General features: G+C 49.2%; 1 protein-coding gene across 1 annotated transcript; it reads right to left on the bottom strand.

The window, feature by feature from the left end:
• Positions 1-385: 385 nt before the first annotated feature.
• On the bottom strand, positions 386-27331 carry nsmfa (NMDA receptor synaptonuclear signaling and neuronal migration factor a). The gene is made up of 16 exons (XM_084686984.1): positions 27261-27331; positions 19038-19099; positions 17934-18818; positions 17541-17607; positions 17031-17036; positions 13715-13783; positions 11512-11564; positions 10409-10498; positions 9317-9444; positions 8957-9040; positions 8656-8689; positions 7236-7306; positions 5755-5834; positions 3489-3591; positions 980-1055; positions 386-480 (listed from the first exon to the last, which is right to left on the bottom strand). The coding sequence occupies exons 1-16, from the start codon at positions 27329-27331 to the stop codon at positions 386-388; spliced, it is 1974 nt and encodes a 657-aa protein (XP_084543110.1).
• Between the last annotated feature and the right edge of the window lie 124 nt (positions 27332-27455).

Here is a 27455-nt window from a genome sequence, read left to right as displayed (position 1 = left end):
CCTGTTTCTCCCCTTACTCCTTTCTGAGAAAAGTCTTCCGCTCTTCTGTTTTCTCTCCTTTTTACCTTTGACCTGTGTGCCTGGCATAGGAAGTGAAGAGGGCGGATATTCAATTGACAATTAAGTGGACACGCTCAGTGCCTTCACAGTCAGCGTGTCACCCCTCCCTCCTCCTCCCCATTTCCTGTCTGTCTTCTCCTTCTCCTCTTCATCCTCTCTGTCCTCCCTCTCTCCTGTTAGATGATGGGTCTTTACATTGGGGTTTGTTGAGCGATGGTGTTGGAGCAGTGGGGCCCCTCCCCCCTCCCCAGGCCCAGAGTCCACAAGCCACAGAAGTGGCCCAGAACCAGCCCTGGGGGTGGGGGAGGTGGGGGTGGGAGGTCCCTCACAGGTCCTCGTAGTCCAGGAGTTTGGAGTGCTGCCGGGTCTTCCAGAGGCGGTAGAGACGGAAGTCAAAATAATTCTCAATCATCTCTTTGCCTACATGGGGGGATAAAGAGATGATTCAATTGTGGATTTTACTGTGCAAAAAGACTGTATCGCTGGTCTAGCTGTTCATTAAGAGAAAGCGAGATAAGGGAGGAGGGGGGGTGATAGCAAGGGAAAGAGAGGAGGAACAAAAAGCGTGTCCTGTAGCTAAAGAAGGGGAGAGGAGAAGGTGAGAGGTCAGAAGAGGCAATAAAAAAGACACCTAGGTAATAGAGAGGGGAAGAAAAGAGAGAGAGGACCAAGAGATTGAAAGGGAGGACGAGCGCAACGAAAGAGTGACTATCAGGAAGGGGAATGAGACAGGGAGGTGGAGGGGAGGAGGGCACTGAAGATGATGACATTTTTAACTGAGAAGACAAGCAAAGGAAAAAACAAAGCTGAAGACGGAGCACAAGCCGGACAAGCGTCATGCGAGTACGTGTGTGTACGTGTGTGTACGTGTGTGAACGTGTGTGTGTGTGTGTGATTATAAATAGGCTGAAAGACTCACCCTGTGCAGACAGCTCCAGGGGAGATGCAAAGTCAATGGAGTAAGGCCTCATCAGGTTCTTCAGTTTCTGGAACAGCTGTTGGACAACGATAAGAACGCACACCAATTAATCTCTCCCTCTCTTTCACACGCACGCACGCACACACAGACAAACACACACCGATGAATATGCAGGCGTGGCATCATCACCCAGCCGACTATCATCGGGGAAGGCTCGGCACCCGGTAAGACTCGCCTGTCACCCTTTGCACGCACACACACATACGCACATACGCTTTCTGGCTTATGGTACTTTATAGCCGCAACAAATTGTGCATTCATCCCAGATGGGTGACGGGGAGGGCAAATGATAAAAAAAAGGCAACTGGAGAGAGAGAGAGAGAGAGAAAGAGATACAGAGAGAGAGAAAAAAGATTTTGTAAGGCAGCCAGCGACTGCTACTCTCCATAGACTTCTCTCCATCTCCTACTTCACGTCCTCCTTCTCTCTACTCCACACAATACTCCTCTCAATCCCCCCCCCCCCCCCTTTGGAAGCCCAAGCTCAGGGACATCCAGAGAATCAGCTCATCTGTAATTTAGAAGAATCAGGAACGCTGGTTTGACGACTCTCATTCAGATACTCGCGCTTAATGTTTTATTGAAGCTCTTTTTGATTAAAAGTGCCGGTTTGTCTCCATAGAGAACACAGCAGAGGCTCTCCCACAGGACGTGGAACCTTCTAGGTTGGGTTTTTAGACCTGTCAGTGTCATGGCACATCAACGATGTAGGAACTGGAGAGAAGGTTCAGGGTCAGAGTTCAGGGCCCAGGAGGTGCTAAGGCTGAGTCAAGGCAGCAACAAAAAAAGAAAGGTGAACTGGGTACCAATTCATGAGGATTGTCACGATGACAATGATGATGATGCTGAACATGAGGATAACGATAAGGAAGTTAATGACGATGACAACGATGAAGGTGACTGTGGCGATGAGGACAACAAGGATAAGTACGTCACAGCGATGATGATGACGAGCGGTCATCATCGAGCGGGGATCAGATGGCTGAGCGGTTAGGGAGTCGGACTATTAATCAGAAGGTTGTTGGTTCGATTCCCGGACGTGCCAAGTGACGTTGTGTCCTCGGGCAAGGCACTTCACCTTACTTGCCCCGGGGGGAATGTCCCCGTACTTTCTGTAAGTCGCTCTGGATAAGAGCGTCTGCTAAATGACTAAATGTAACGATGACGAAGATGACGATAATGATAATACTGCTGCTAGTGGTGACGATGATGATGATGATGAAACAGCCATTCAGCACGGTGTATGGCCAGGCTGTCCAGCCGGCCGGGGCTGGAGGAGAGCTCAGAAGGCTGGAGGAGAGCTCAGAAGGCTGGAGTAGTACGGCTGTTTAATCTGATCCAGCAGGACTGTGTTTACTGGGGCGTGCGCCGAGTCGAACCCGGGAACGCTGGGAGTGGGCGGGCGAGAACAGTCCCGGTTTACACACCAAGGACGATTAGTTCTGCCTCACACACACCCAGGCATGCACGTTGCACACGCACGCACACACATACACACAGTCGAGCCTGCACGCAGTAAACTCACACATACACAGGGGCACACAACACACCCATGTGATGTGGAGAGGGGAATGTAGAGGAGAGGAGAGAAGAGAGGAGGTTTATGTGGGTGGGGGGGGGTCTAAGGTTCGAAAAAGTTATCCTGCAGCTTGTCTGCACCTAGCCCCCCCCCCCACACACACACACACCGCAGGTACAGTACAACTTAACGTCCCCAAGAGAGCAATTCAGCTTACATAACCACAAAACCCATTTTGACAGACACAGTTTTCACAGACAGGAAGCCAGCTAACACAATCAGGTGAGAAAGGTGAGAGAGAGAGAGAGAGAGAGAGAGAGAGAGAGAGAGAGAGAGAGAGAGAGAGACAAAGGGAGAATGAACCGGGCAGAGATGAAGGGGGAGAGAGAGAGATCGAGATAAAAGGAGAGAAAGAAATGGGGAGAGAGAGAACGGGAGAGAGATGTGAGACTGAGAGAGATGTGTACTGCATGCAAATCAGTGTGTGTGTGTGTGGGTGCGCGTCTGAGTGGAGAACAGTGTAGCAGCCAGTCCCCTGTTACACTCACAAGAGTCCAAAAAACATGACTCAGCGTGACATAATCAGCTCACAGGTAAGAAATGTTGAGAGACAGAGAGAGAGAGACAGAGACAGAGACAGAGAGACAGAGACAGAGAGACAGAGAGCGTAATGTAGTGAAATGACAGACAGAGCAAGAGAGATAGAGAGACAAGGGACAGTGAAAGGGAAAGAGAATGCAAGAGGAGATGGAGAGAGGAGAGAGATAAGGCAGACAGAGAAAAGGGGAGAGAAAGAGAAAGAGAGAGACGGCAAGAGACAGAGCAAGAGATGGAAGCATGATTTTACAGAGAGGGACCTGATGAGAGTAGAGAAATATGTTTTCCATAGTAAGATAAGTCCATTAACTTGCATTATAGTATGTGTGTGTACCTTCTCTCCATTGGGGTTGCCGAGGACATAGCATCCCATGATGTGGATAAGGTTGGGCTCTGGATTCACTTTGCTCATAAACCGACTCAGCCTTCTCCAGAACCTGCACACACGGTCGGAGAGGGGGGTGATAGAGGGGAGTGTGTGTGTGGGGCGAGGGGGGGGGGGGGGAGAGGGGGAGAGGGGGGTCAGCAACAGGCTGCAGAATCCGGAACAGTGGTAGACAAATGACGCAGAAACCAACCCCATGCCAGAGTTGGACTGAGAAGAGCCTGCTGTAACACAGTATAACAGCCCAGTTGCAGAGTAACAGTGAGAGCAGACAGAGGTGTACAGTATGGACAGTGGAGGTGGAGGTGTACAGTATGGACAGTAGAGGTGTACAGTATGGACAGTGGAGGTGGAGGTGTACAGTATGGACAGTGGAGGTGGAGGTGTACAGTATGGACAGTAGAGGTGTACAGTATGGACAGTGGAGGTGTACAGTATGGACAGTATGGACAGTAGAGGTGTACAGTATGGACAGTATGGACAGTAGAGGTGTACAGTATGGACAGTGGAGGTGTACAGTATGGACAGTATGGACAGTAGAGGTGTACAGTATGGACAGTAGAGGTGGAGGTGTACAGTATGGACAGTGGAGGTGTACAGTATGGACAGTGGAGGTGGAGGTGTACAGTATGGACAGTAGAGGTGTACAGTATGGACAGTGGAGGTGTACAGTATGGACAGTAGAGGTGGAGGTGTACAGTATGGACAGTAGAGGTGTACAGTATGGACAGTGGAGGTGTACAGTATGGACAGTGGAGGTGTACAGTATGGACAGTAGAGGTGGAGGTGTACAGTATGGACAGTAGAGGTGTACAGTATGGACAGTAGAGGTGTACAGTATGGACAGTGGAGGTGGAGGTGTACAGTATGGACAGTAGAGGTGTACAGTATGGACAGTAGAGGTGGAGGTGTACAGTATGGACAGTGGAGGTGTACAGTATGGACAGTGGAGGTGGAGGTGTACAGTATGGACAGTAGAGGTGTACAGTATGGACAGTGGAGGTGTACAGTATGGACAGTAGAGGTGGAGGTGTACAGTATGGACAGTAGAGGTGTACAGTATGGACAGTGGAGGTGTACAGTATGGACAGTAGAGGTGGAGGTGTACAGTATGGACAGTAGAGGTGGAGGTGTACAGTATGGACAGTGGAGGTGTACAGTATGGACAGTGGAGGTGGAGGTGTACAGTATGGACAGTAGAGGTGTACAGTATGGACAGTAGAGGTGTACAGTATGGACAGTGGAGGTGGAGGTGTACAGTATGGACAGTAGAGGTGTACAGTATGGACAGTGGAGGTGGAGGTGTACAGTATGGACAGTAGAGGTGTACAGTATGGACAGTGGAGGTGTACAGTATGGACAGTAGAGGTGGAGGTGTACAGTATGGACAGTAGAGGTGTACAGTATGGACAGTGGAGGTGTACAGTATGGACAGTAGAGGTGGAGGTGTACAGTATGGACAGTAGAGGTGGAGGTGTACAGTATGGACAGTAGAGGTGTACAGTATGGACAGTGGAGGTGGAGGTGTACAGTATGGACAGTAGAGGTGGAGGTGTACAGTATGGACAGTGGAGGTGTACAGTATGGACAGTAGAGGTGGAGGTGTACAGTATGGACAGTAGAGGTGTACAGTATGGACAGTGGAGGTGGAGGTGTACAGTATGGACAGTAGAGGTGGAGGTGTACAGTATGGACAGTAGAGGTGTACAGTATGGACAGTAGAGGTGGAGGTGTACAGTATGGACAGTAGAGGTGTACAGTATGGACAGTAGAGGTGTACAGTATGGACAGTAGAGGTGGAGGTGTACAGTATGGACAGTGGAGGTGTACAGTATGGACAGTAGAGGTGTACAGTATGGACAGTAGAGGTGGAGGTGTACAGTATGGACAGTGGAGGTGGATGTGTACAGTATGGACAGTGGAGGTGTACAGTATGGACAGTAGAGGTGTACAGTATGGACAGTGGAGGTGTACAGTATGGACAGTGGAGGTGGAGGTGTACAGTATGGACAGTGGAGGTGTACAGTATGGACAGTAGAGGTGTACAGTATGGACAGTGGAGGTGGAGGTGTACAGTATGGACAGTAGAGGTGGAGGTGTACAGTATGGACAGTGGAGGTGGAGGTGTACAGTATGGACAGTAGAGGTGGAGGTGTACAGTATGGACAGTAGAGGTGTACAGTATGGACTATAAGGTGATGCTGCCGTGACTCACTGGCTCATGTCCTCCTCTTTCTCCACCTTGGCAAAAGTGGCTACTTTATTCTTCAGCAGGTACAGATGGCCCGGGCCTCCCTGAGACACACACAGACACGCACACACACACACACACACAAACACATTTACATGTATTCATTTAGCTGACACTTTTATCCAAAGCGACTTCCAAGGGAGAGCTTTATAATAGTGCATAGGTCACTGATCATAAACAATTGTGGGTAGCCAAACATGAAGCATACATTGTGAAAAGCAAATAAGTGCCAATGGGAAGAACCATAAGAGCATGTAGTTAAACAAGGTACAATTAAACAGCATGAACCTCAACAAGTGCAGGAGTGTACCTGTAGGAAAGCAAGCAACAATAATAAAATTCACAAAGAGCACAAGAAGTTAAATCAGCCTCACACACACACACGCACACACTCACACACTCACACACTCACACACACACAAACACTTAAGCCTTACAGCTTTCTCAGTCCAGGGTCATATCCATTATGAATAATTCACACTTTACAATAAAAGCCCACTCAAATCAAACTCGAAAGGTACAATTATTCACTCCAGCTCAAAAGTCCTTAATTAGCCCTGGCTCTCCTCTGGACTTACATCATCCACTACAAATGCACCTTGGAGAATCTAAACCACAGTGCATTAAATATGATCTGAGGTTAGCTCAACACTGGCTCCTTCTCCTCTTCTCTTTGACTTCCTTTGTTGTTTTTTTCAAGGGAGCAACTTCCCAAAGATGGCTACAGTGGGGTTTCACGTTCGCAAACAAAAAAAAAAACACATTAATAAATACATATATTCAATAATGATATTAAAAAAATAAATGACCAGACATATTAGTTTTAAGAAACGATTGAAAACCCACTTGTTCCATAATCACTTTGTTTTGTAATGGGTGTTTGCCTTCTGTGTAGTTTGAACTGTTTGGTATATTGTATTTTATGATTTTATCATTCTATGCTGCTTATTGTATAAACGGAAAGTTTTTCAGTTTTACTTCTTATTGTAACCGTGGTTTTGAAATGCGGTTTATCAATTATATTTGACTTACTATAATGAAGTCGAAACCACGAGAGGGTGTGGTATGTCTCCAAATAACCCATGGGTTGTGCTGCGGTCATAGTCCACCAGCACAGCCCATTGGTTATCTGGTGATATACCACACCCCCTGAGTGGTTTGTAGTTTTTTATACACGGTTACATAAACAAGAAATAAATAGATGATATACTGTATATTTAAATCATATTTTATTCTATTTCATCCCTTAGATTATAACTGACCCTATGTCTATTTCCTCACTCCCTCCCTCTCTTTCTATTCCCCCCCCCCCATCTCTCTCCACCTCTCCGTCTCTCTCCGTCTCTCTCCCTCTCTCTCCCCCTCTCTCTCGCCGGCTCTCTCGCCATCTCTCTCTCTCTCTCCCTCTCTCTCCCCCTCTCTCTCGCCGTCTCTCTCTCTCTCACCTGACAGAAGATGAGCATCCTCCAGATCTTGCTGCCTCTCCTGTAGGCAGTGAGCTTCTTCTCAATCTCCTCTGTGAGAGAAGAGGGAAAGGTGAGAGGTTGACGAGAAAAGAGAGAGAAGGGGGAAGGGAGGGAGAGAGAGAGAAAGACAGAGGGAGGGAGGGAGGGAGGGCCAGAGAGAGGGAGGGAACACCGAGAGATGAATGAGAGATAACAAGAAAGAAAGATCATGGGAAAAAGAGAGAGGACAAGACAATATGGAAGACAGAGGTGAGGTTGATGTGAGAAGAGAAAGAAAGGGGAAAAGATAAAGAAGTTGACGGAGAGAGGAAGGATGGGATGAGATTGAAAGGGAAGGGCGGTAAAAACAAATGCAGGGCTTGAGAGAGACTGGTAAACAGACAGAAAATGAAGACTGATGAAAAACACCGCTCAGCAGACAAGCACCGTAATACAAAAGGGAATTGCTCTCCGTAAGAGAGAGGGAGCGATCAACAGCAAACTGTCCAGACAGGAGCAGACACAGAGAGAGGAGAGTGGAGGAACACAGACAGACTGACAGACAGTGAAGTGGTAAGACAGACAGATGGACAGACAGACAGACAGACAGGCAGACAGACAGACAGACACACAGTGAAGCAGACAGACTAACCAATGCAGACAGAACGACAGGCCGATAGACACAGACAGGTAAAGATAGACTGACTCACTGCACAGCAGGGCTTAAAATTGCAAACATTTTGGTCGCGTATGCTCCCAAATTCTGCGACCTCAAAATATATTTGGGAGCATTTGTGAGTGCACATAATTGCTACAATTATTCATTGTTAATTTTTTTACAGAACGCTCGCTAATTAAATGACAATGTAATTATCCTTCTGCACAGTGACCAGTCCACCATTCTATTCAATGTTGCATAACCAGTAAACTTCTTAACTTATTACAGATTTCAGATTGGTTAATATTAGCCGTCAATCAATCCTTGTCACTGCGCTCGTTGTCACGGGGACAGGGAGCTAACAAGCCCGCAGAAATTGAAGAGCTGAAAAGACAATACGAATTGCTGTGCTCCTAAATTTTGCTACCAATGCAACCAAGTAAAAAAGTTAATTTCGAGCCCTGCACAGTATACCCTTTTACAAACCTGAAGTAAATCAGGAGAACAACAAACAAAGTGGAAAGAAAGTGAGTCGGAGGCAGAAGTGGAGAAAAGAGTTTGAAAAAAGGGAGAAAATACAGGGGAGAGACCCAGACGCACCAAGATCAACAGGCTAACACAGACAGACAGACAGACAGACAGACAGACAGACAGACAGACAGACAGACAGACAGACAGACAGACAGACAGGAGGGATGGAGGGTCGTAAACAAAGAGATAAACCCGAGCTGACAGCTTGACACCCATGGTCGGTGTACCTACCCAGGATATCATCAAACGTGGCGTGCTCATGGTCCTGGATACACAGAGATCAATCAAAATGAGATTCATTGGATAGTACAGCAAAACATTGCTCACAGTGTCTTCAACCCAGCCAAGAGGTTAGTTCTTGGACAGCACAGTGACGGGTGTGTGTGTGGTGGAGGTGCGCGTGTGAATGTGTGAAACGTGCGTCCATATGTCGGTATGTTCGTCAGCGTATGAGTGTGTGCATGTGTGAGTGCGAGGGTGTGTTTGTGCGAGAGTGTGTGAGTGCGAGGGTGTGTGTGTGCGTGTGACTCACGTAGAGGATGGGGATGATGGACGGGTCATCCCTGCGGATGATGGTGGGAACGTACTCTGCCTTGGGGACTTTGGAGGAGATCAGCTAAAGGTGAAGAATGGAAGGAAGAGAGGAACCACGGAGGGAGGGAGGGAACGAGAGAGGGGGTGGGAAGGGAGAGAAGGATGGGAGAGACACATCCACCTCAGTCCCCAGAGTGCTCCATCTCAACTAACGCCTGCAAGGCAGTGAACCCACGTCCATGTATTATTTACACGGCTTCATTTAGTGAGCAGCCCGCATCTGTCTTACAGTAGACTGGCCGTGGCACGGAGAAATGACTCCGTCGACTATCAGTCAAGCCTGTTGTTGTTCTCTCACCATGATCTTAGGAGGGATGAAGTCGTCCCCCTCGCAGGCCAGCCTCTCCATCTCCCGCTCCTCCTCCCAGTCCATGTCGTCGCACCCCCCCTCGTCCAAGGTCCCGCACGAGGCCTGCAGTTCCCCGCCTGCGACCCCCCCCGGGGGAGAGAGTGGAGGGAGAACACGGTCAAAGAGCGAGAAAGAAGGGGAGGAGGGAAAGAGAGGGAGCGAACGAAGAGAGCAAAGAATGGCGTTCAAAGGGGGAAAGGAGGGAGGGAACGGAGAGGAGAGGGAGAGAAAGAGAGAGAGAGAGAGAATGGCAGCAAAAGACCTCAAGGAGCGGACAAAGTGAAAAGGGTGAGGGCGACGATGAAAGAACAGATAAAGGAATAAGAGAGAAACGGAATGTACAGAGCAGAGCGGCGAGGGAAGGAGCGAGAGAAGAAAAACTGTGTGTGGAGGGGGGGGGGGGGGGGGGGGTGACAGGCGAGATCAACGGCTCACGTCAGTCATCCAGAGAGGGAAAACAGGGCAGCCGTCAGAGAGAACGGCGGTGACTTAAAGGGGAGGAGCGGTTTCAGAGTCATCAACATCGGCTCTCCTTCACACTCTCACAGGCGCACTGGTTTAATGCAGATGGGGCACAACAGAAACAGAACACAGTTAAAAACACGCTGGCGACGACACAGAGACGTCAAACACATGCAGACACCGACTAACACACGCACGTGTACGCGCACACACCCACTCACCCACGCAAACCTGCTGCCCACACTTGGTTTAAGACAGATACTCACAGAGAGAAAGAGCACCACAGAGAGTGCGACAGACCCACGGCCATTGGGGGACAGACAGACGGGGTCAGAGTCAACAGCAGAGACAGCTAATCACTGTGTGTGTGTGTGTGTGTGTGTGTGTGTGTGTGTGTGTGTGTGTGTGTGCAAGAGAGAGAGAGAGATTGAGTGAGGCAAAGAGACTGAGTGAGAAAAAAAGAGTGACAGAAAGTGTAGAGATTTTGAGAATGTGCATAAGAATGAGATTGAGCGTGTGTTTTTCGTATGTGTATGCATCTGTGTGTGTGTGTGTGTGTGTATGTGTGTGTTGACTCACTGTCTCTGGGGTCATGAGGAGAGTCAGCCTTGACAGGGGTAGGGTCACTCCAGGAGCGGTTGAAACTCTTCGCTCTACGCTCGGCAAATGCTATAGTGCAGGTGGGGAGAGAGTGTCATACACTCACACACCACACACACACACACACAAACATACCCTGAACACACACACCCCTCGAGCACACACAAACACACAGCCTGAACATTCTCCCCCACATACAGTACACACACACACACACCTTGAACACACACACACAACCTGAACATTCATATGCACATACTGTTCACACACACCTTGAACACACACATACACAACCTAAAACTTCATACGCCCTTCAGTTTATCAATATATACACCCACACACCTTAAACACACACATACACAACTTAATCCTTCATACGCACATACAGTACACACACACACACACCTTTAACACACGTACACAACCTAAACATTCCTATGCACATACCTACTGCACACACACACACACACACACAAACCCTGAACACACACATACACAGCTTGAACATTCACACGCATATACTGCACACACACCCTGAACACACATACACAACCTGTACATTCACAAGCAAATAACCACCACAAACATACAACCGAAAAACCCACAACCGGAACATCCAAATACCCTAAACACACACACACACCCTAAACACACACACAGAGGCACACTCACAGAACACACCAACACACCGTCACCCCTTTCTGAGTACACACAGGAAGTGTTGAAGGTAGGCGCTAAGTCCAGCCTTACTCACACCCACACAGATCAAAACTATCCTATGTTCTCCATATCGTTAGCATAACGATGTCAACGTGACATTCAGCAGGTGTAGACAACCCACACGTAAAACACACACACACACCACTTCTCATCCCTTCATTAAACCCATGCAGTTTCACACGTACACTTTCACCACATGTGCACAAAGGCGTGCAGAAAACAGAGTCACAGTAAACGCACACATCACACGGGGGAACACGCGTTCTACATACACATGCAAAAACACCAAAACATTGATGGGGGGCGGACGTAACACAAAAGTGTTTGATAAACACACACAAACACACACATCAGTGACTCACTCTGTGCCTTCATTCTCCGGCTGCCCACCATCCTAAGATGCTTCCGAAAGTTTCTGTGGGCAGAAAGGGAAGAGAGAGGGAAGAGAAGGAAAGGTGAACCATGAAAGAGACTTTTTTTACGCGACACAAAGCTAAGGTTGAGAAGACAGGAAGAAACGACAAAGACAAAAATATTTATTTCTCAGTACCAACAAACAACAGTACTGTGCTATCCTCCTCGACTTACTTCGAACACTATGAAAACTTAACCCAGACAATAATTGATGCTGGCCCAACATACTGATGAGGATGACCCTATGATGACCCTGACCCTAACAGAATCGCAATAGAAAAAGGATTTATTAACTGGCTTAAACGGTGTTTCAGTATTCCACAGGATTACCTCTGAGAGACCACTCTCTAATTGCCATTATTACTGTGTAACATTCTCTGTTACCCTTCCTGTCTTCCACGCATTGGACATCTGCTGTACTGTTGCCTCTAATTGTTCTTTTGGAGAAGATGAACACAAGTCCTGTCAGTTTTTCATGTGGCCGCTCGACGCCTCCACATGTGTCTTTCTTCTTCCTTAAGAAAGGCATCCGGCCAGCTAATGATGTCAGTCTTTTGTGTGTGTGTGTGTGTGGTGCGTGCGTGCGTACGTGGGTGGGTGGACAAGCGTGACACCAGAGAAGGCCACAGAAACAGTGTCCTTATTTCACCTGAGACCTCAGGTGGGGAATCTGTCAGTTTATAGTTGAGCCGAACCAAATTATAATCATTATAATTGGAATTCAAAACCCCTGTGCAATTTTCTTTTCCTTCGCTTCATCAAAGTAATCAATAGCTGTATCATTTGATCCATTTCTTACCCGAAACCTTTGAATACAATTCATTTTACCGTCCAAACACTGTAAATTCAATGCTAAACTGTTGATTCAAACCGAGCTCTTCTCAGATGGCTGACTAGGCCTAATTATTAGCTCAGTGAGTCACCTGACATGAGAATGTGAGGCATGAGAATGAAGAAGGCCTCTGTCCTTTTTACCCACATGTCCATAGAGGAGAGACAGACCCAGGCTTGGTAATGAGGGGATGAAAAGGGAGAAACCACCCCGACGCCCACTCAGTCTGTTAGAGATGACTCACAGGCTCTCCCTCCATCTCCCTCCTCCTTCCCCTGCTAGCTATCTCTCTCCTCCCTCTTTCCTCCCGCGTACATCTCATTAACTCTTTTCCCTTTCGTCGTTCGGCGTCTCTCGTTTTTCTCCCGGCAGCACGTACTTCCTCGCTCCATTGTCCCCCATCTCGGTTGTCGTGATGTCAGAGGACATCATCTCTCTCATTTTGCTCTGTGGTTCTTTCCGAGGGCTCTCCGGCTCTAAGGCTGAAGCATGCTTTCTCCCTCGCTGTCTCTCTTTTGCATTTCATCCCTTGTGTTCTCTCCGATACAGGATTCATGTTTGCTGGAGGCTTCTCCAATGTTGTCCTCTCTTTCCCCATCTCTTCCCCTCTCTCTTGTGCTTCCTCCGCTCTCTCTCTTTCATCCCCTTCTCCCTCTCTTGTCAGAATCTGCCAGACAGCCCAAATCGTTCTATTGTTCCTCCATTAATCAGACTTGAGCTCCGTGTCACTATGACCTTCTACTGCAGCACTGAGCACCGTGAGTCTGCCCGCTTGCTCGTTGAGCCCCAGTCTCTGACAATCTCAGCCCTCACCTACCCAGCCGGACCCCGGAGGGGGGTCACACCCACACTGACCAGTCTTATAACTAGCTCTAGCCACATTAGCACAGAGCTTCACAAGTAGCTTCACCAACCATTAGCATCCCCCAACCATTAGCATGAGCTTGCTATATGCTAAAACCTCACATATGGTCCATCGTCAGCACTTGCACTCCTAGTAAATCAAATGCTCACTGCAGTAAGATGATACCAAGATGTCAGCAACACCAGGCCAGTGAAGATGCATTGCACGTACACCAACCATCTGCTCTCAATGCAACATACTTTAAGGGAGGCTAACTTTTTCACACTTTCAGGGTTTACTTTCTTATTTAAAGCCAACAGCTGAACTGACATTCTCCTGGGGATGGGCAGGGCATTTTGAGTGTCTTGCTTGTTACATTTGAGAGGGTTTGGGACCAGGGACAATAGCAGTGAGGGAAAGCCAACACTAGCGGTAGCACATCTAGCACACAACCCTGTGGCTAGGGACACGGTACCTCTGGATGACATCTGCCGTTTCCTGATCCCTCTCTCTTCTCTTTTTCTGCACAAATCCCCGGAAAGCCCTGCCGGGACGTGGCACAGAATTAAAGGATGAGGGGAGAGAATGGCGGGCTTAGCATGAGGAAGGCGCAGAGCGTGACGCGCGGCCCGCTAGCTACCGTAGTTAGCTGCCAGCCCGGGGTGTTAGCCCTACCGCTAGCTCTGCTGGTTTTAGCTGGCTCTGTTGGTGATGTGGGGGCGGGGGTGGGGATAGCATTGGATGGACATCAGAGGGTAGCATGATTGGACAGGCCTTTTAAAGTTGGTTTGATGGGTTTAGTTTAGGTTAGCATCAGGTTAGAGGGTAAGACGACAGAAGTTAGGCCTAGCTACAGGGTTTTGTTTGAGTTTGTTCTTCTTATTTTGTTTCTTACTATTGTCAAGGGGGTTATTTCAGAAAGCAGGGTTAACATACTCTGAGTTCAAACCACAACTGGGTTGACTGACTGGTAAAAATGTGTTCAGTCGTCTGAGTCTAATTAACATCTAATTAAAACTCGCGCACCCTAATATAAAAAGCCTTCATCAATGAATGGAAAAAAGATAACTACGGAGCCCCTAAAGGGACATGGGGAAAAATGATGGTGCGCACGAGAAACTTTCTTTCTTCTCAGACACTGAGAAGACAGGGAGTCAGGTGGCTGAGTGGTTAGGGAGTCGGGCTAGTAATCTTACGGTTGCCAGTTAGATTCCTGGCTGTGCCAAATGACGTTGTGTCCTTGGGCAAGGCACTTCACCCTACTTGCCTCGGGGAAATGTCCTTGTACTTACAGTAAGTCGCTCTGGATAAGAGCGTCTGCTAAATGACTAAATGTAAATGTAAATGCAAGACACTGTTACTTCTAGGCGAGGTGGAGGATCGAAAACCACATTATTTGGTGGCCGGTGGATGGAAAAAACAGTGTGAGTTGCAGCATATTGTTGCTGCCAGCAACTGTGCCAGTGATACCCCGAGTCGAGATACAATTTGAAAACAAAAGCGTTTTGTTATGAACAGTATTAAAGTTTGGACTGATAACGAGGACGTAGAGTGTAGCGATTGTGTGGGAGCTTGTTTTTCCAGTTTTTGTCATATGAAGATGATATGCACATTATTAAAGAAATATATTTAGTTATACACTGTGTTCCGCAGTTATCTAAAGGTAGGATTTGTGATGTTATCCCATATTCCATGCAGTCAGGGCATCTCCTCCTCCTGCACCCTTAGTGGGTGATGTTGAGACAGCGTTGAATTTTGAGTTAAGATTTGAGTTGGATTTTACACGTTTTTTTTTATCACTCAGTACAAGCGCAAATAACACTGGATTGATTGATAATGATGATATGGAGTGAAAAAAAAGTGTGTGAGAAAATAAAATATATAAATATTATGAGTAATCGTTCTTCCCACATTTACTTTCTGCAGTCTGACTGCGGTCATCTGTGTCGCCAATTCCCAGTGTCTCCAAAAATTGCATAGGCGTAGGTCTACGCATGGGTCCGAGTTTGCGTGGAAGGTCGCATATTCTAACCTGGTCCTAACCAGACCCTCGTACATTTCATTTGTACAGAGTGGCTGGGATCGCTCCATTGACAAGCGTTAACTTCCTTGAAGGCGGGTCCTCTGTTGAAGTTTAAAACTATTGGATCTGCCCAGAGCCACTCTGATCTGCCTGAACCAATCGCTAGCGTTCGCCTTAGCCAACTCCTTCACCACAGAGCTAGCTGCCGTAGCTGGAAAATGTTACTTTTCCCGAATCCCGTGGGGAGGAGGGCCACAACATCATGACCACCAACAAAACTCAGCAAGAATTGTTCTTGCTCTGGCTTTAACTTATGGATGTTCTGCAGCGTTGCCACAACCGCAGAATAGCTTCACAACTACAACTACAACTCAAACTAGTGCACAACATCAACGTCATCGTTCTCAGCCACTCCCTGTTCGCTGATTGGACCTACAAAAAATGTGTTTCTGAAAACCGACTGATGGACTGAAATCCAAGACCTAATACAGAAGAAAAATCTAAATTGAGCGGAAGTATGTAGGAGTGCAGAGCCAGGCTAGCATATTCTCCCGTCAAGTTTGTTTTTTATAAATCAACCTTCGCGTGGGAAGTGACGTAAGCACATTTTCAGCCCCGTTTTGTGCGTACGCCACGTTTATAATGAGACCCCTGGTCAAGACAGATGTATCCCTTGCTCCAAAACAGACAACACAACTTCAAAATTAATTTTGAATGTCTTTCTAGATAATAGTGGTGACGACTTGCAAGCAAACTTTTAATGTCCTTATAAGTAAGTCCAAAGTGGATACAGCTATATATATTTACAGCTCAACTAAACCTCTTTCTGTCAATTCCACGCATGAAAACAGATCTGATGCACGCTTCTGTGCATGCAGTTACCACCAAATACTTTCAGTAAGCGACAAAATGTTCTCGTGCGCACCAGAATTTTTTTTTCCCATGAACCTTTAGGGGTCACTATTCATCATGGCAACACAAGGAAAAAAATTAAAAAACTGGCCATTTCACCCCAGTGGAATAAAAAATATATGACTGCCGAACATGCCAAATATGAACCGATATTTAAAATCAAATACCACTGCAGCAGCAAAAAAAAGTTGAGTTTTCAAAATGTGTGTGTGTGTGTGTGCGCAAATTTTATATATTATGTAGGTGCAATCAACAGGATAGCTTTACGGAGTACGTTACCGTAGTAACTGAGTCAGAGAAATGCTGAACTGGCCCTTTGAAACCCTAAACCAAGAGTTTCCAGCAACATTTAGTTAACTAACTCAAAGTATTCACTAAACCCGCTTTCTGAAACACCCCCATCGTGCTCATGTCCTGTTTGCAGTCCTGGTTTCAGTGTGGTCTGGCTCAGACACAGGGCTCCTCTTGTGACACAGGGCTCCTCTTATTTGCTTGATGGCAAAGCCTGCGTTAGGGCAGAGCAGGGTTGAGCTGCTGGCAGCGATTGGACCAGCAAACACACAGCTGTTAGTCTGAGGCGGACACAGCCCATGAGAAGGATGAGTCATTGCATGTTGTTTTTGTGTCCGGTCATGTTTGAACGTAACAACCACAGTCAGGATGATAGGGGTTGGCAGTTTGACGACAGACACACATACAGTACACCCCTGCCTGTGCTTCCCGATTCGCTCAGCGGTTACAGTAGAGTTTGGTTTCCATATAACTTCAAACACCCAGCCTTGACAAGGGGGTTAGGGTCCAAGGGTTAGGGATTAGGTCAGTAGTAAGCTGCTAGTGGAATGGAGTGAATACTCACGATATCCTGCGGTGGCCGTGGACGGTTTGCGTGAAACAGAGGGAGAGACGGGAAAATGTTCAAATAGGGATCAGTGAGTTAGAGAGCCAGAGAGAGAGAGAGAGAGAGAGAGAGAGAGAGAGAGAGAGAGAGAGAGAGAGAGAGAGCCAGAGAAAAAAGAGAGTACATGAGAGCGAGAGGAATAATCAGAAAGAGGAGGCAGAGGGAGGCAGACAATTACAGCATGGAGCATGGGAAGTGAAGAGGTCAGTGTGTCCCCAGAGAGGCAGGTGTTAGAAGCAGCAGGATGTCCTTCACCAACATCTGTCTCCCAAAGGTCACTTTGACAATGTGTATTACTCCCTATGGACTAAATGTGTGTGTGTGTGTGAGAGAGAGAGAACCTAGGAGAGAGAGAGAGTAAGAGAGAGAGAAAGAGAGTAGGGAAGAGAGAGATATAGTAGGTGAGAGAGAAAATTGAGTTGGTGTGACGCATTTGCGATGCATGCAACGTTTGTGCATGGTACTCACGCCTGCATGGTTGTCGTGGCGGTCTGGAAACTGAACATGTTTTCCTTCGGAAACCAGTTGCTGTCTTCTGGGGACGGATAGAACATTGGATTGACGTTAAAGCAGTGTCCATGAACAGTTAGAGCAGTATATTGAGTGGAGGATAGAGTCGATACGGCACGACCAACGACAGCACCATTCCACATATCCACTCCACAGAGGGAGAGAGGAAGAGGGGGAGACACAGAGGGAGAGACGGAGAGACGAACTAGTCAGAAATACAGACCACGTCACATCCAGCCTTCGACACCAACCCAGCCCCCCTCCCGCCCCGCCCCGCCCGTGCCCCACAACACCGACCCCCACCCCTTGGATTTCGGCGCCTCTCCCTCACTGCGGCCTCTCCCCCCTCACCTCTCTCCAGCCCAGTCATCCGGTCCACACTCCACATCCGCTCTAGGCGCTTGTGCTGCTTGCCTGCCTCGCGGGTGGAGCTTTCCAGATCCAGAGAGCCCTGGCTGCGCGACGGGGCCCCCCCGCAGGAGTCGCACGCCAGGCCGCCGCACTCCTCGCCCTTGCCCCCTTCGCCCCAGCCCCGGATGTTGTGGGCACTCACTGAGCTCTGCAGCGGGGGCTGGGAGAGGTGGTGGTGGTGTCCATGGTGACCGCCGCCCACGCTCAGCGTGTGATGGTTGCTCCCACCGCTGGCCCCGCCCCCTCCTCCACCCCCGCTGCCGGAGCTCCCCCCCGCGTGGTGGTGGTTACCGGCGTGGTAATGGTTGCCGTGGTGATGGTTGCCGCTTCCGGCACCGCCACTTCCATGGTGGTGGCGGAGGTGGTGCTGGGTGGGGGAGGAGGAGGAGGGGGAGGTCGAGGGCTGGACCAGGGTGCTCGGGTGGTGGGGGTCCCGCGAAGACGAGGGAACCCCCTTCAGGACATCCAGCTCCAGGCTCTCCTTGCTGCCCCGGCCGCTTCCCAGCATGCCGTGCTCTCCGGTGATGGTGTAGACGCGTGCAGGCTGCAGGGCGCACTCCACGCACTTCTGCTGGTCCTCCTCGGCCGAGAAACTCCGCTCGAGGGAGAGCCGGACGGGCTTGCCTGAGGAAATGCCGGAGGTGGTGGTGGTGATGGAGGGGGGCGGTGGCTGGAGCAGACCCAGCGAAGAATTCACCAGGCTGGGATCGGATGTGGTCGGAGAGCCCCTGAGGTGGAGGTGGGGATTGAGGTTGTTGTTTGGAGGACAGCTTCCCTCGAGGGACTCAGAGTCTGGACCCACCAAGGTATCAGTGAGTAGGTGAGCTACGGGGGGGGGGGGGGAACAGAGAGAAAGAGGTTATAGAAGAAGAGAGAGGAAAGAAGAGGGAGAGAGAGAGAGAAGGGAAACAAGAAGAGCAGGGGACAGATGGACAAAGGAATAAAGTAGTGACATTTACAATTTGGATGAGTTTGAGGTCAAGAAGAGAAATGATCCACTGGAACCCAAATGAACAGGAATGGAGGGGTGACAGGGGCGCTGACCTGATCCGTTTCGGTTTTCAGGGTGTGTGTGGGACAGGTACTCTCCAAATGCTCGGGCTGCTCTGTAGGGACACACACATGACACACACGCACATTAACACACGGGTGGAGGGAACGAAAGAGAAAGAGCGAGGGAACGAGCAAAGGAGTGCGAGAGGACGCGGGATTGACACACGCGGGCCAAAGGAGAGAGAGAGAGAGAGAGAGAGAGAGAGAGAGAGAGAGAGAGAGAGAGAGAGAGAGAGAGAGAGAGAGAGAGAGAGAGAGAGAGAGAGAGAGAGAGACAAGGGGAAGAGGGATTAGGAAAATGGTCGAAAGAAAGAAAAACCGAAACAGGAAAAGAGAGGGATAAGGAGTAGGGAGGGATTAGAAAGACGGGGGGGGGATTGTACACTTAATTGCCTGCTTTTGTAGGATGGGGCCACCCACAGATTAAGATGTAGCTGCATTATCTCTGAACTCCAGACGGGCTAAAAGAGAGGGAGTGGAAGAGGAGAGGGGGGGGGGGTGAACAGGGGAGGTGGAGGTGAAGAGAGGGGAAGAAGAGGTGGAGAGGGGGAGAGAAGGGGGGGGGGGGAGAGAGATTCGCAGAGGGAGAGTGAGATGCAGAGATGGTGAGACAGGGGGGGAGGGTCAGAGCAGTGGGCAGAGCAGGTTACATAAAGAGAGTGGGAGAGAGAGCGGGAGATGGAGAAACGAAGGATGCCGCAAACAAGGCTTGGGCGGACTTCATCTCGTGACGTCAGACGTCCTGTGCCGACGCTAAGTTGACACACGCCCCTCTCTCTGTGGCCGACGTGTGTGCTCGTGTGTGTATATGTAACTTCATGTGAGTCCGAGAAATAACGTGTCTGTATCCATGCCTGTGTGTGTGCATATCGACGGAGGGAAAGACCTACTGACAGAAGCACTGCTGAATGTGGAGAAGCTGTGTGTGTGTGTGTGTGTGTGTGTGTGTGTGTCATGTGTAAAGTACTGCCTCACCTCTTTACATTCACGCTCAACTACACTTTGCACACGCACATCCGCGTGCACACAGCACGGTTACACTCGGCGCCATCTCAAATGCTGGGCCTCGATCGAAAGAAAAAAGATGTCTTTCAGAGAACAGCCTGAGATCGGAGAACTGCTCCTATTAAACTGTCTGTTTTCATTAGCAGGTGAAGACGGGACAGAGAGCCTCTCAATATCAGAGTCGGAGTGAAATAGATGACGGAGAAACAGCAGGGGGGGCTGCAACAAAAACAATGGATGACAGATGAGTCAGACAGTTTAGAGTTTGAGTGTGTGTGCGTGTCGGGGGGAGACAAGAAGAGGGAAACTAGGGGAGGAAACAAGCACAGACAAGGAGAGAGAGACAAACAGAGAGAGACAAGGAGAGGAGCCAAGGTGAGAGAGACTAGGTGAAGGAGACAAGGAGAGAAAGACACAGGGAAGGAGCGGCTGACCACTATGGGAGACGTGGAGAAGAGAAAAATGGAAGGGAGACAACGGAGGAGGAGCCAGGTAAGGCGCCGCTCTCTCCCGTCTGACTGACAGGACGACAGAGAGACACAAGCCCAGTTGATGTGCAGCATAACAAACAGACAGCGTGAGTGAGTGAGGTGCGGCTCCGTGCCGAAACGGATCGCGGTGCTTGGCGCTGCAGACAGAGGAGACACGTTTGAGACTGATCTCAGAAAAGATGACGGGAGGCTTTTATCTTGGCTGCATCGCCACCCATGCAGTACACATTTGTGTGAGTGTGCAGGGGTGGGGGGTGGGGAGGGGTGCCGGTGTGTGTGCTGCATGTGTGTGAGATATGTGCGAGGTGTGTGTGTGGGGGGGTGGGCTGTGTGTGTGTGTGTGTGTGAAAAGGAGATGCATCCCTGGCCCAGCTTCTGACGGAGGAGGATTAGACCAAGGGATGAGCCTCCTGTAAGAGAACGACATCACTTCCTGTCGGCCCCCTCAAGCCGGGGATAAGACCCACGCCATCTCACATAAATATACACCCAGAAGAGCTGTGGGTCTATGTATAAATGTACTCCTTATCCCTGACAGCTCTGTTAATTATTAAAGTAAGCACAGCCACAAACTGAGCTGCAGACTCCTTAAGAGAACCCTGAGCCTGAGATTCCTGCCCGTCTGTCGGTCTTTCTGCCTGTCTGTCTGTTTGTCTTTCTGCCTGTCTGTTTGTCTTTCTGCCTGTCTGTTTGTCTTTCTGACTTCCTGTCTGTATTTCTGCCTGTCTTTCTGCATCCCTTCTTGTCTGTCTGTCTGTCTGTCTTCCTGTCTTTCTTCTACCTACCTGCCTGACTGCCTGTCTACCTGTCTGTATTTCTGCCTGCCTTCCTGTCTGTCAGTTTGCCTAACCATCTGCCTTTCTATCTGTCTCCCTACCCGTCTCTCTCTTCTTCCTTTCATCAGACAGATTTCCTCTTTAGTGACCCCCTATGGTGCTGCAGATGACATCATGCTTTTAGATGTTCCGTGCCAGTGCAGTTGTGTGTGTGTGTGTGTGTGTCTCCCTCCAATTTGAGGGCGTCACAGGAGGGGCTCGACATGTGCACAGCCTTGTCATCCAATCATAATCTGCATACCGTACACCTCTGCAATCCTGTCACTGCACCTTGGCTTCACAGAGGCAGTCTGTCTCCATGACTATACCCAGAATGTGTGTGTGCATAAAAGAGAGAGAGACAGTGTGAGACAGTGTGAGACAGTGTGTGTGTGAGAGAGAGAGAGAGAGAGAGAGAGAGAGAGAGAGAGAGAGAGAGAGAGAGAGAGAGAGAGAGAGAGAGAGAAAGTGAGGCAGAGAGCTGTAATCTAGCTGGTCAGGTGGTACAGACCTGGTACAGATTAAACCGGTGTGGTGGAAGGGCTCTCCCTATGAAGCTCCCAGACTTTTTCATTTTTCTCTTTTTTATTATTCAAAGGCAAGAGGCTTTCATTAAAATCAACAAAAAGCACACACACACACACACACACACACACACGGTGGCCTGGGAGACGTCATCCATAAACCATGAGTGTAAACAGAGGAGGAGGAAAGGCAGAGAGAGAGAGAGAGAGAGAGAGAGAGAGATAGTAAAGAGAGACAGAGAGTGAGATTAAATGTGTGCTTTTTTTAAGAGGAGGGGGGGGGGTGTTGTGAAAAGGGGTGAGAGAAAAATAAGGAGAGACGCAGAGAGAGGAAGAGACACGCTCTCAGACGTGAGACGGGGAGAGAGGACGGCCAGGAAAGCGGTGTGAGTTTGGAGGAGGGAGGACAGAAAGGATGAGGGGAGAGCGAGGCTGGGAGGGAACGACTACGACACAGAGGAAGTGGAGTGTGGAGAGTAGAAAGAGGGAAAATTACAAAAAGAGAGCAAGAGCCAGCCGACCGCAGAGGGGGGAAGTGGAGAACAGTGGGGAGAGAGGAGAGAGACGGAGATGACAACCCACTGTGCCTGCACACACACACAGACACACACACACACACACACACACATGCAAGTTAATTGTCACTGTTCTGTGGTGAAGAGATATGTTCAGTACCTGGGTTTGAACGGTGATAACAAAGAACATCCCACCGTGTACATGAGCTTTTCCAGCCCTGATAAGACAACATGACACAGCCACGCAGACCGCCACACCGGGGTTGTTGACGTCTGTGAGTTGACTGACGTTGCTTGAGGAAAGGTCTATGGCTGTGTCAGAGGCACTGCCCCACCAAGAACACAGGGGGCGCTACATTTCCTTTCTGACCGGTCAGTCAAGAATGAGTTGGCTGACAACTCCCATTCTCTCTCTCTCTCTCTCTCTCTCTTTCGACTGGTCCTTTTTGTCTCTCCGTCAATGTCAAGGATTGTGTCTTAACTTACACTTAGATCTTAACGTTACCTCTTGAAAACGTTTCGATGGTCAAACATGGTTCTCCGTACTACGGCACCGAAACAGACCATATCTTCTCCGGCACTACCTCCAGCTGGTTCTAACGTCACAGTCCCATTTAGGTCTCCCTTTGGCTTCTTCTCCCAACCATAAACAACGACCTGAAGAGAACGGTTGGCCAATCAAATCCCCCCGCGTCTGCGCTAACTGAATCATTTTTCTTGATGATTTCTTCTCTTGAGCTCAGCCCTTCTAAGTCACAAGGCTGATGGCCTCTTGAGAGTGCTTCTGGACCGGAGGGCAGTAAGCGATTGTGGACTCACGTAAGAGGCGTGTTATGGAGCACGGGGGGTCAGCGCTTCCGATCGGAGCAGCCGTTAAAACGTCCCCTCGAGTGACACTCGCGGAGCCATTGCCACCACCGCCACCACCGCCACCACTCCTGACGCATAGCGCACACTCACACACGCTGACACGTACACTTGCATAACACCCATCCAGAGCACTGGAGAGGGCTTCGTGGCTGAAGTGTCACACAGTCATTTGTATCATCGCTCACAAACAACGCAATTACAGCAAGCACCCTCACAGGTTCAAACAAGGAGAGAAAGAGAGAGAGAGAGAGAGAGAGAGAGAGAGAGAGAGAGAGAGAGATGTTTTACAGTTTAGCAGCATCTCAGGCTAGTTGATAAAAACGTTTAGAACCGTAAATGTACCATGTGTAAAAGACAGACGAATATAAAGATGACAGAGTGATGTCATAGTTGTTAATGAATGGCTGACCAGGGGCCAAGCATATTTGGTCAACTGAATCTACTTGCATTGCTTTCATCCTTCGTAAAAAATGTGGCAGAACAAGCTTTTCATTTATCGTGAAATCTCTCTTCCTTTCCTTTTCTGGATGCTTCTGTCCTGTGGCCTACAGCTGATCTTCATTCTCTCTCTCTCTCCTTTACAGAAGCACGTTTGTCATCTCCCTCCAAGTCTCGCTATTCCCAGGTACAAGGCTGCAGGTCAAGCTCGATTTCAATCTCTCCCCGTTTTTTCTCTCTCCCCAGTTCTCTTCCGCCTGAGGGCTCAGTGTGACCTGTTTCGTAATCAGGATGGGTGCAAACACAGACACACACACACACACTCAACAAGATGGCCATGTTCTCATTTGCATCTCACTCTGCGTCAGTCTATCTCACTCTCTGAACCATCCAATCAACACATCAGAAAAGCTAGACACTTAGCCGAGCGAGAGAAGATTGATTGGCTGAGAGGAACTATATGAACTCAACAACCTCAAAACCAAGACTGATCTGTTGTGAACGTAAACACTATCCTCCAGAACACCCCCACACCCAGCTTGTCTGTTTCAGTACAGAGCATAATGCTGCTTTGCTACTGTTCTGTGTTTGTGTTTGTGGGCGCGCAGTAAAACATACAGTTCAACTGCACTATATGTTACGTTACTCAGTGATGACTCAGCCACACTCATACCTCTGTGTGTGTGTGTGTGTGTGTGTGTGTGTGTGTGTGTGTGTGTGTGTGTGTGAATCCCACCCCGGGTGTCTGATTAGTCCCCTTCCGGCGCTCTTTAGCAAGGTTAAGCCCCTTCAGGGTGACCTAGCATTTTCTGACACCAAATCAGCTGGCGGATGAGTCAGACGGTAGAGGGTAGGGAGAAAGAGAGAGAGCCCAGCCGACCTCGTCCATCAGACAGCCAGACCCAGGCCGGGGGAGCAGTGAGCTGGGCCATATGGTGGGCCAACGCTGCACATCCACACGCGGGGAATATTTCTCCTGGGCCTGCCTGGCTGGGTGCTGAGTGTCTGGCAGCGTCTGAGGTGAAACTGAGGGGGTGGGGGGGGGGAGCGGGGAGCGGGGGGGAGCGGGGAGCGGGGGGGGAGCGCAAACACAGCCCTGAACTGTGATGCAGGGGGGTAGACATAACTCAAGACTGTGGGGTTGGCGGGGGGGGGGGGGGGTATGCAGGGGGTTGGGGTGGTGAGGTCATCGGGGGCCATTTACGGAGCTAAAAGGGTAGGTGAACGTTAAGGAGTACATGTGGACTGTATGGCTTTAAGGGGTACAAGGAGAGAGCATACTGCCAACGGCTCTGGTCAAGCAGAGAAGGAGGTAGTGAGAGAGAGACATAGAGAGAGACAGAGAGAGAGAGAGAGAGAGAGAGAGAGAGAGAGAGAGAGAGAGAGTGAGAGAGAGAGAGAGAGAGAGAGAGAGAGAGAGAGAGAGAGAGAGAGAGAGAGAGAGCAGGTAAAGCAGGGATGGGGACTGAGCTCCTGAGAGAGCACTGCAGACATGCAGTTCAGACATTACTAGCCGCTCATAGAGCGGCGGAGCCCAGCCTGCCCTTCAGACAGTCGACAGAAGAGCAGAATTGGGAGGAGAGGGGGGCAGGATTGGAGGATTCTGTGCTTGTGTGACGGCAGGACTGTGTGTGATGAAGGAGACAGGAATGTGCGCTCCTATAAAAGGGCATAGCAGGATAGTGTGTGTGAGTGTGTGTGTGTTTAAAGCACCCAAGACCTTGACATTTTAAACGTAAAGAACACGAAACAAGCTGTCTCAGAATACCAATCATCTATTACATAGTCCACACGACACAGAAACACCATGAATGTATGTGTGTGTTCCGTACAGTGTGTCTGCACGTGTGTGAGGCGTGTGCTTGCATGTATGTGTTATTATTAGTGTATGTCTGTGTGAGTGTGTGTGGTTCTCTTGCATTTATGAGGTCATCAGTAGGGGACAGGCAGATGTTGACAGTATGTTATGTGATGTCAAGGGTCATGCTGACTGAAGCCAGATTTGATAGGATGAGAGTTCAGCCTCAACCTGAGACTGTAGAAGCCTGTTAGCTCTGTTGTATCAGAACGGAGGCATACAGTGTGTGTGTGTGTGTGTGTGTGTGTGTGTGTGTGTGTGTGTGTGTGTGTGTGTGTGTGTGTGTGTGTGTGTGTGTGCGTGTGATGTTCCCAGGGTCTTCTCTCTCATCATAGCCCTTTTTGTGTTCGGCACGTAGCGCAGTTTGCCATGCACACGCAGAGTGGTACACACACACACACACACACACACGCACTGAAGTTAGGCACATACACACCTGATGATGTAACAACATTCCCTCATCTAAGTCTGGACATCAAGGTCGTTTCAGTGACCTTAATTGAAAAAATGGTTAGATGACCTCAAATCATCAATTATATGTCAATTGCTTCCTATTTTATCTTCTGAACGATTTGTAACGGTGTGGGTTTCAACGGCAGCATGCGAGCAGACCCCGTCGTTCCCTGAAATCCATAAAGACTGCGGTTCTGGTTCAGATCTGTTCGCGCATGTCTCCAAACAGACTGAGGAAACAACTGGAGATTTACAACACGTGTTTACAATGACATGTGAAAGCACGTTTAGACGCGGCGGAATCGTTAACCAGTCTTAAAGCCCAACACCTGCCAGAGAGACGTGAGTGTGCTTGCGTTCCTGAGTTTATAGGCATTCTGATGCCCTCTCTCTCCGGCGCGGTAACTCACCGTGACTGCTGATCACCGAAGGCGAGTCAATTGCGTCTGATTGATAAATGAATAGTAAGATCATTTGTCCGCCGGGGGCGGGAGTGCTACCGAGACAGACTGTCCGTTGGAAGGTCAAAAGCACATAATTACAAACGCCTTTGTTGCGGAAGAGTGGGCATCAGCGTGATAGCCTACACTGGGTTCAACACTATAAACGTTTTTTTTTCCCCCGTTTTTTGAGTCTCCTTTCAGAATGCGTCTGCGTCGCATTACAACCTTGTCCTGGCTACCCCGAAGCTTTTAATTTGACTGACAATGCTCACGTCTATATTTTGTGTCGTTCCGTGAGGTAGCCTATATATACCCCATCCGAACCACCACACGTTGGTTCAATGTTTTCAGCATTGAAGTGGCTTGGTTAAACTCAGCACGCGTGCACGCACGTGTGTGCGTGCGCCCAGTAATGCTACATTACACGGGAATAACAGCCATTTAGGACACCTGCGGCAGTAAATGCCGTCGCTATTTATGAAATCCGGTCATGTCGCCCTGGCTGGCAGGAGACACAGCGACGGGTGCGGAGTGCAGATGCTCCAGGTGAACATCACGGGATGACAGATGTGGTGCGATTAATAGATGAAAGCGGCGATTTCATATGTTCATACGCGTTGTTAGTTGGCATCAACGCACAATAACTTGTCTTTGCCACAGACAATTGCAGCACGGGTCCCTACTTAGTGTTTGACTGTGTTTGGTAACTTGACAGACAAAACGAAAATCAGCGCAGATGTCATGCAATCTGCGCAAAACATGCTATGTCGATCGATGATCGGTCAGGATCGGGTACACTTACCTAACTTTTGCTGCCACGGAAGATATCGCATCGTTTCTCAAAGTCTTCCTTTTAGACACGGCAGTTCCCATGCTGGCATGGACACGACGCGTGCAGAAAACGGCTCATTCCAGAGATCCTCAACACGGAAAAAATGCGTCGAGGAAACACGAGAAGCTTCCAAAAATCCACGAAAAGCCCCGGGTCTGGGCACCC

This window comes from Hypomesus nipponensis, chromosome 22 (genome assembly GCF_054491055.1).
Source record: "Hypomesus nipponensis isolate SF chromosome 22, ASM5449105v1, whole genome shotgun sequence".
Lineage (NCBI taxonomy): Eukaryota > Metazoa > Chordata > Actinopteri > Osmeriformes > Osmeridae > Hypomesus > Hypomesus nipponensis.
Note: the sequence above shows the minus strand (reverse complement) of the source record. Positions and strands in the feature narration are given on the sequence as shown.

Coding starts and splice junctions, on each gene's coding strand:
- nsmfa (XM_084686984.1), bottom strand. CDS start 27,331: ATGGGAACTGCCGTGTCTAAAAGGAAGACTTTGAGAAACGATGCGATA. Junction 19,100..27,260: donor TCCGTGGCAGCAAAAGTTAG/GTAAGTGTACCC, acceptor GTGTCCCTACAG/AGCAGCCCGAGCATTTGGAG. Junction 3,592..5,754: donor AAAGAGGAGGACATGAGCCA/GTGAGTCACGGC, acceptor CCGTGTGTGCAG/GTTCTGGAGAAGGCTGAGTC.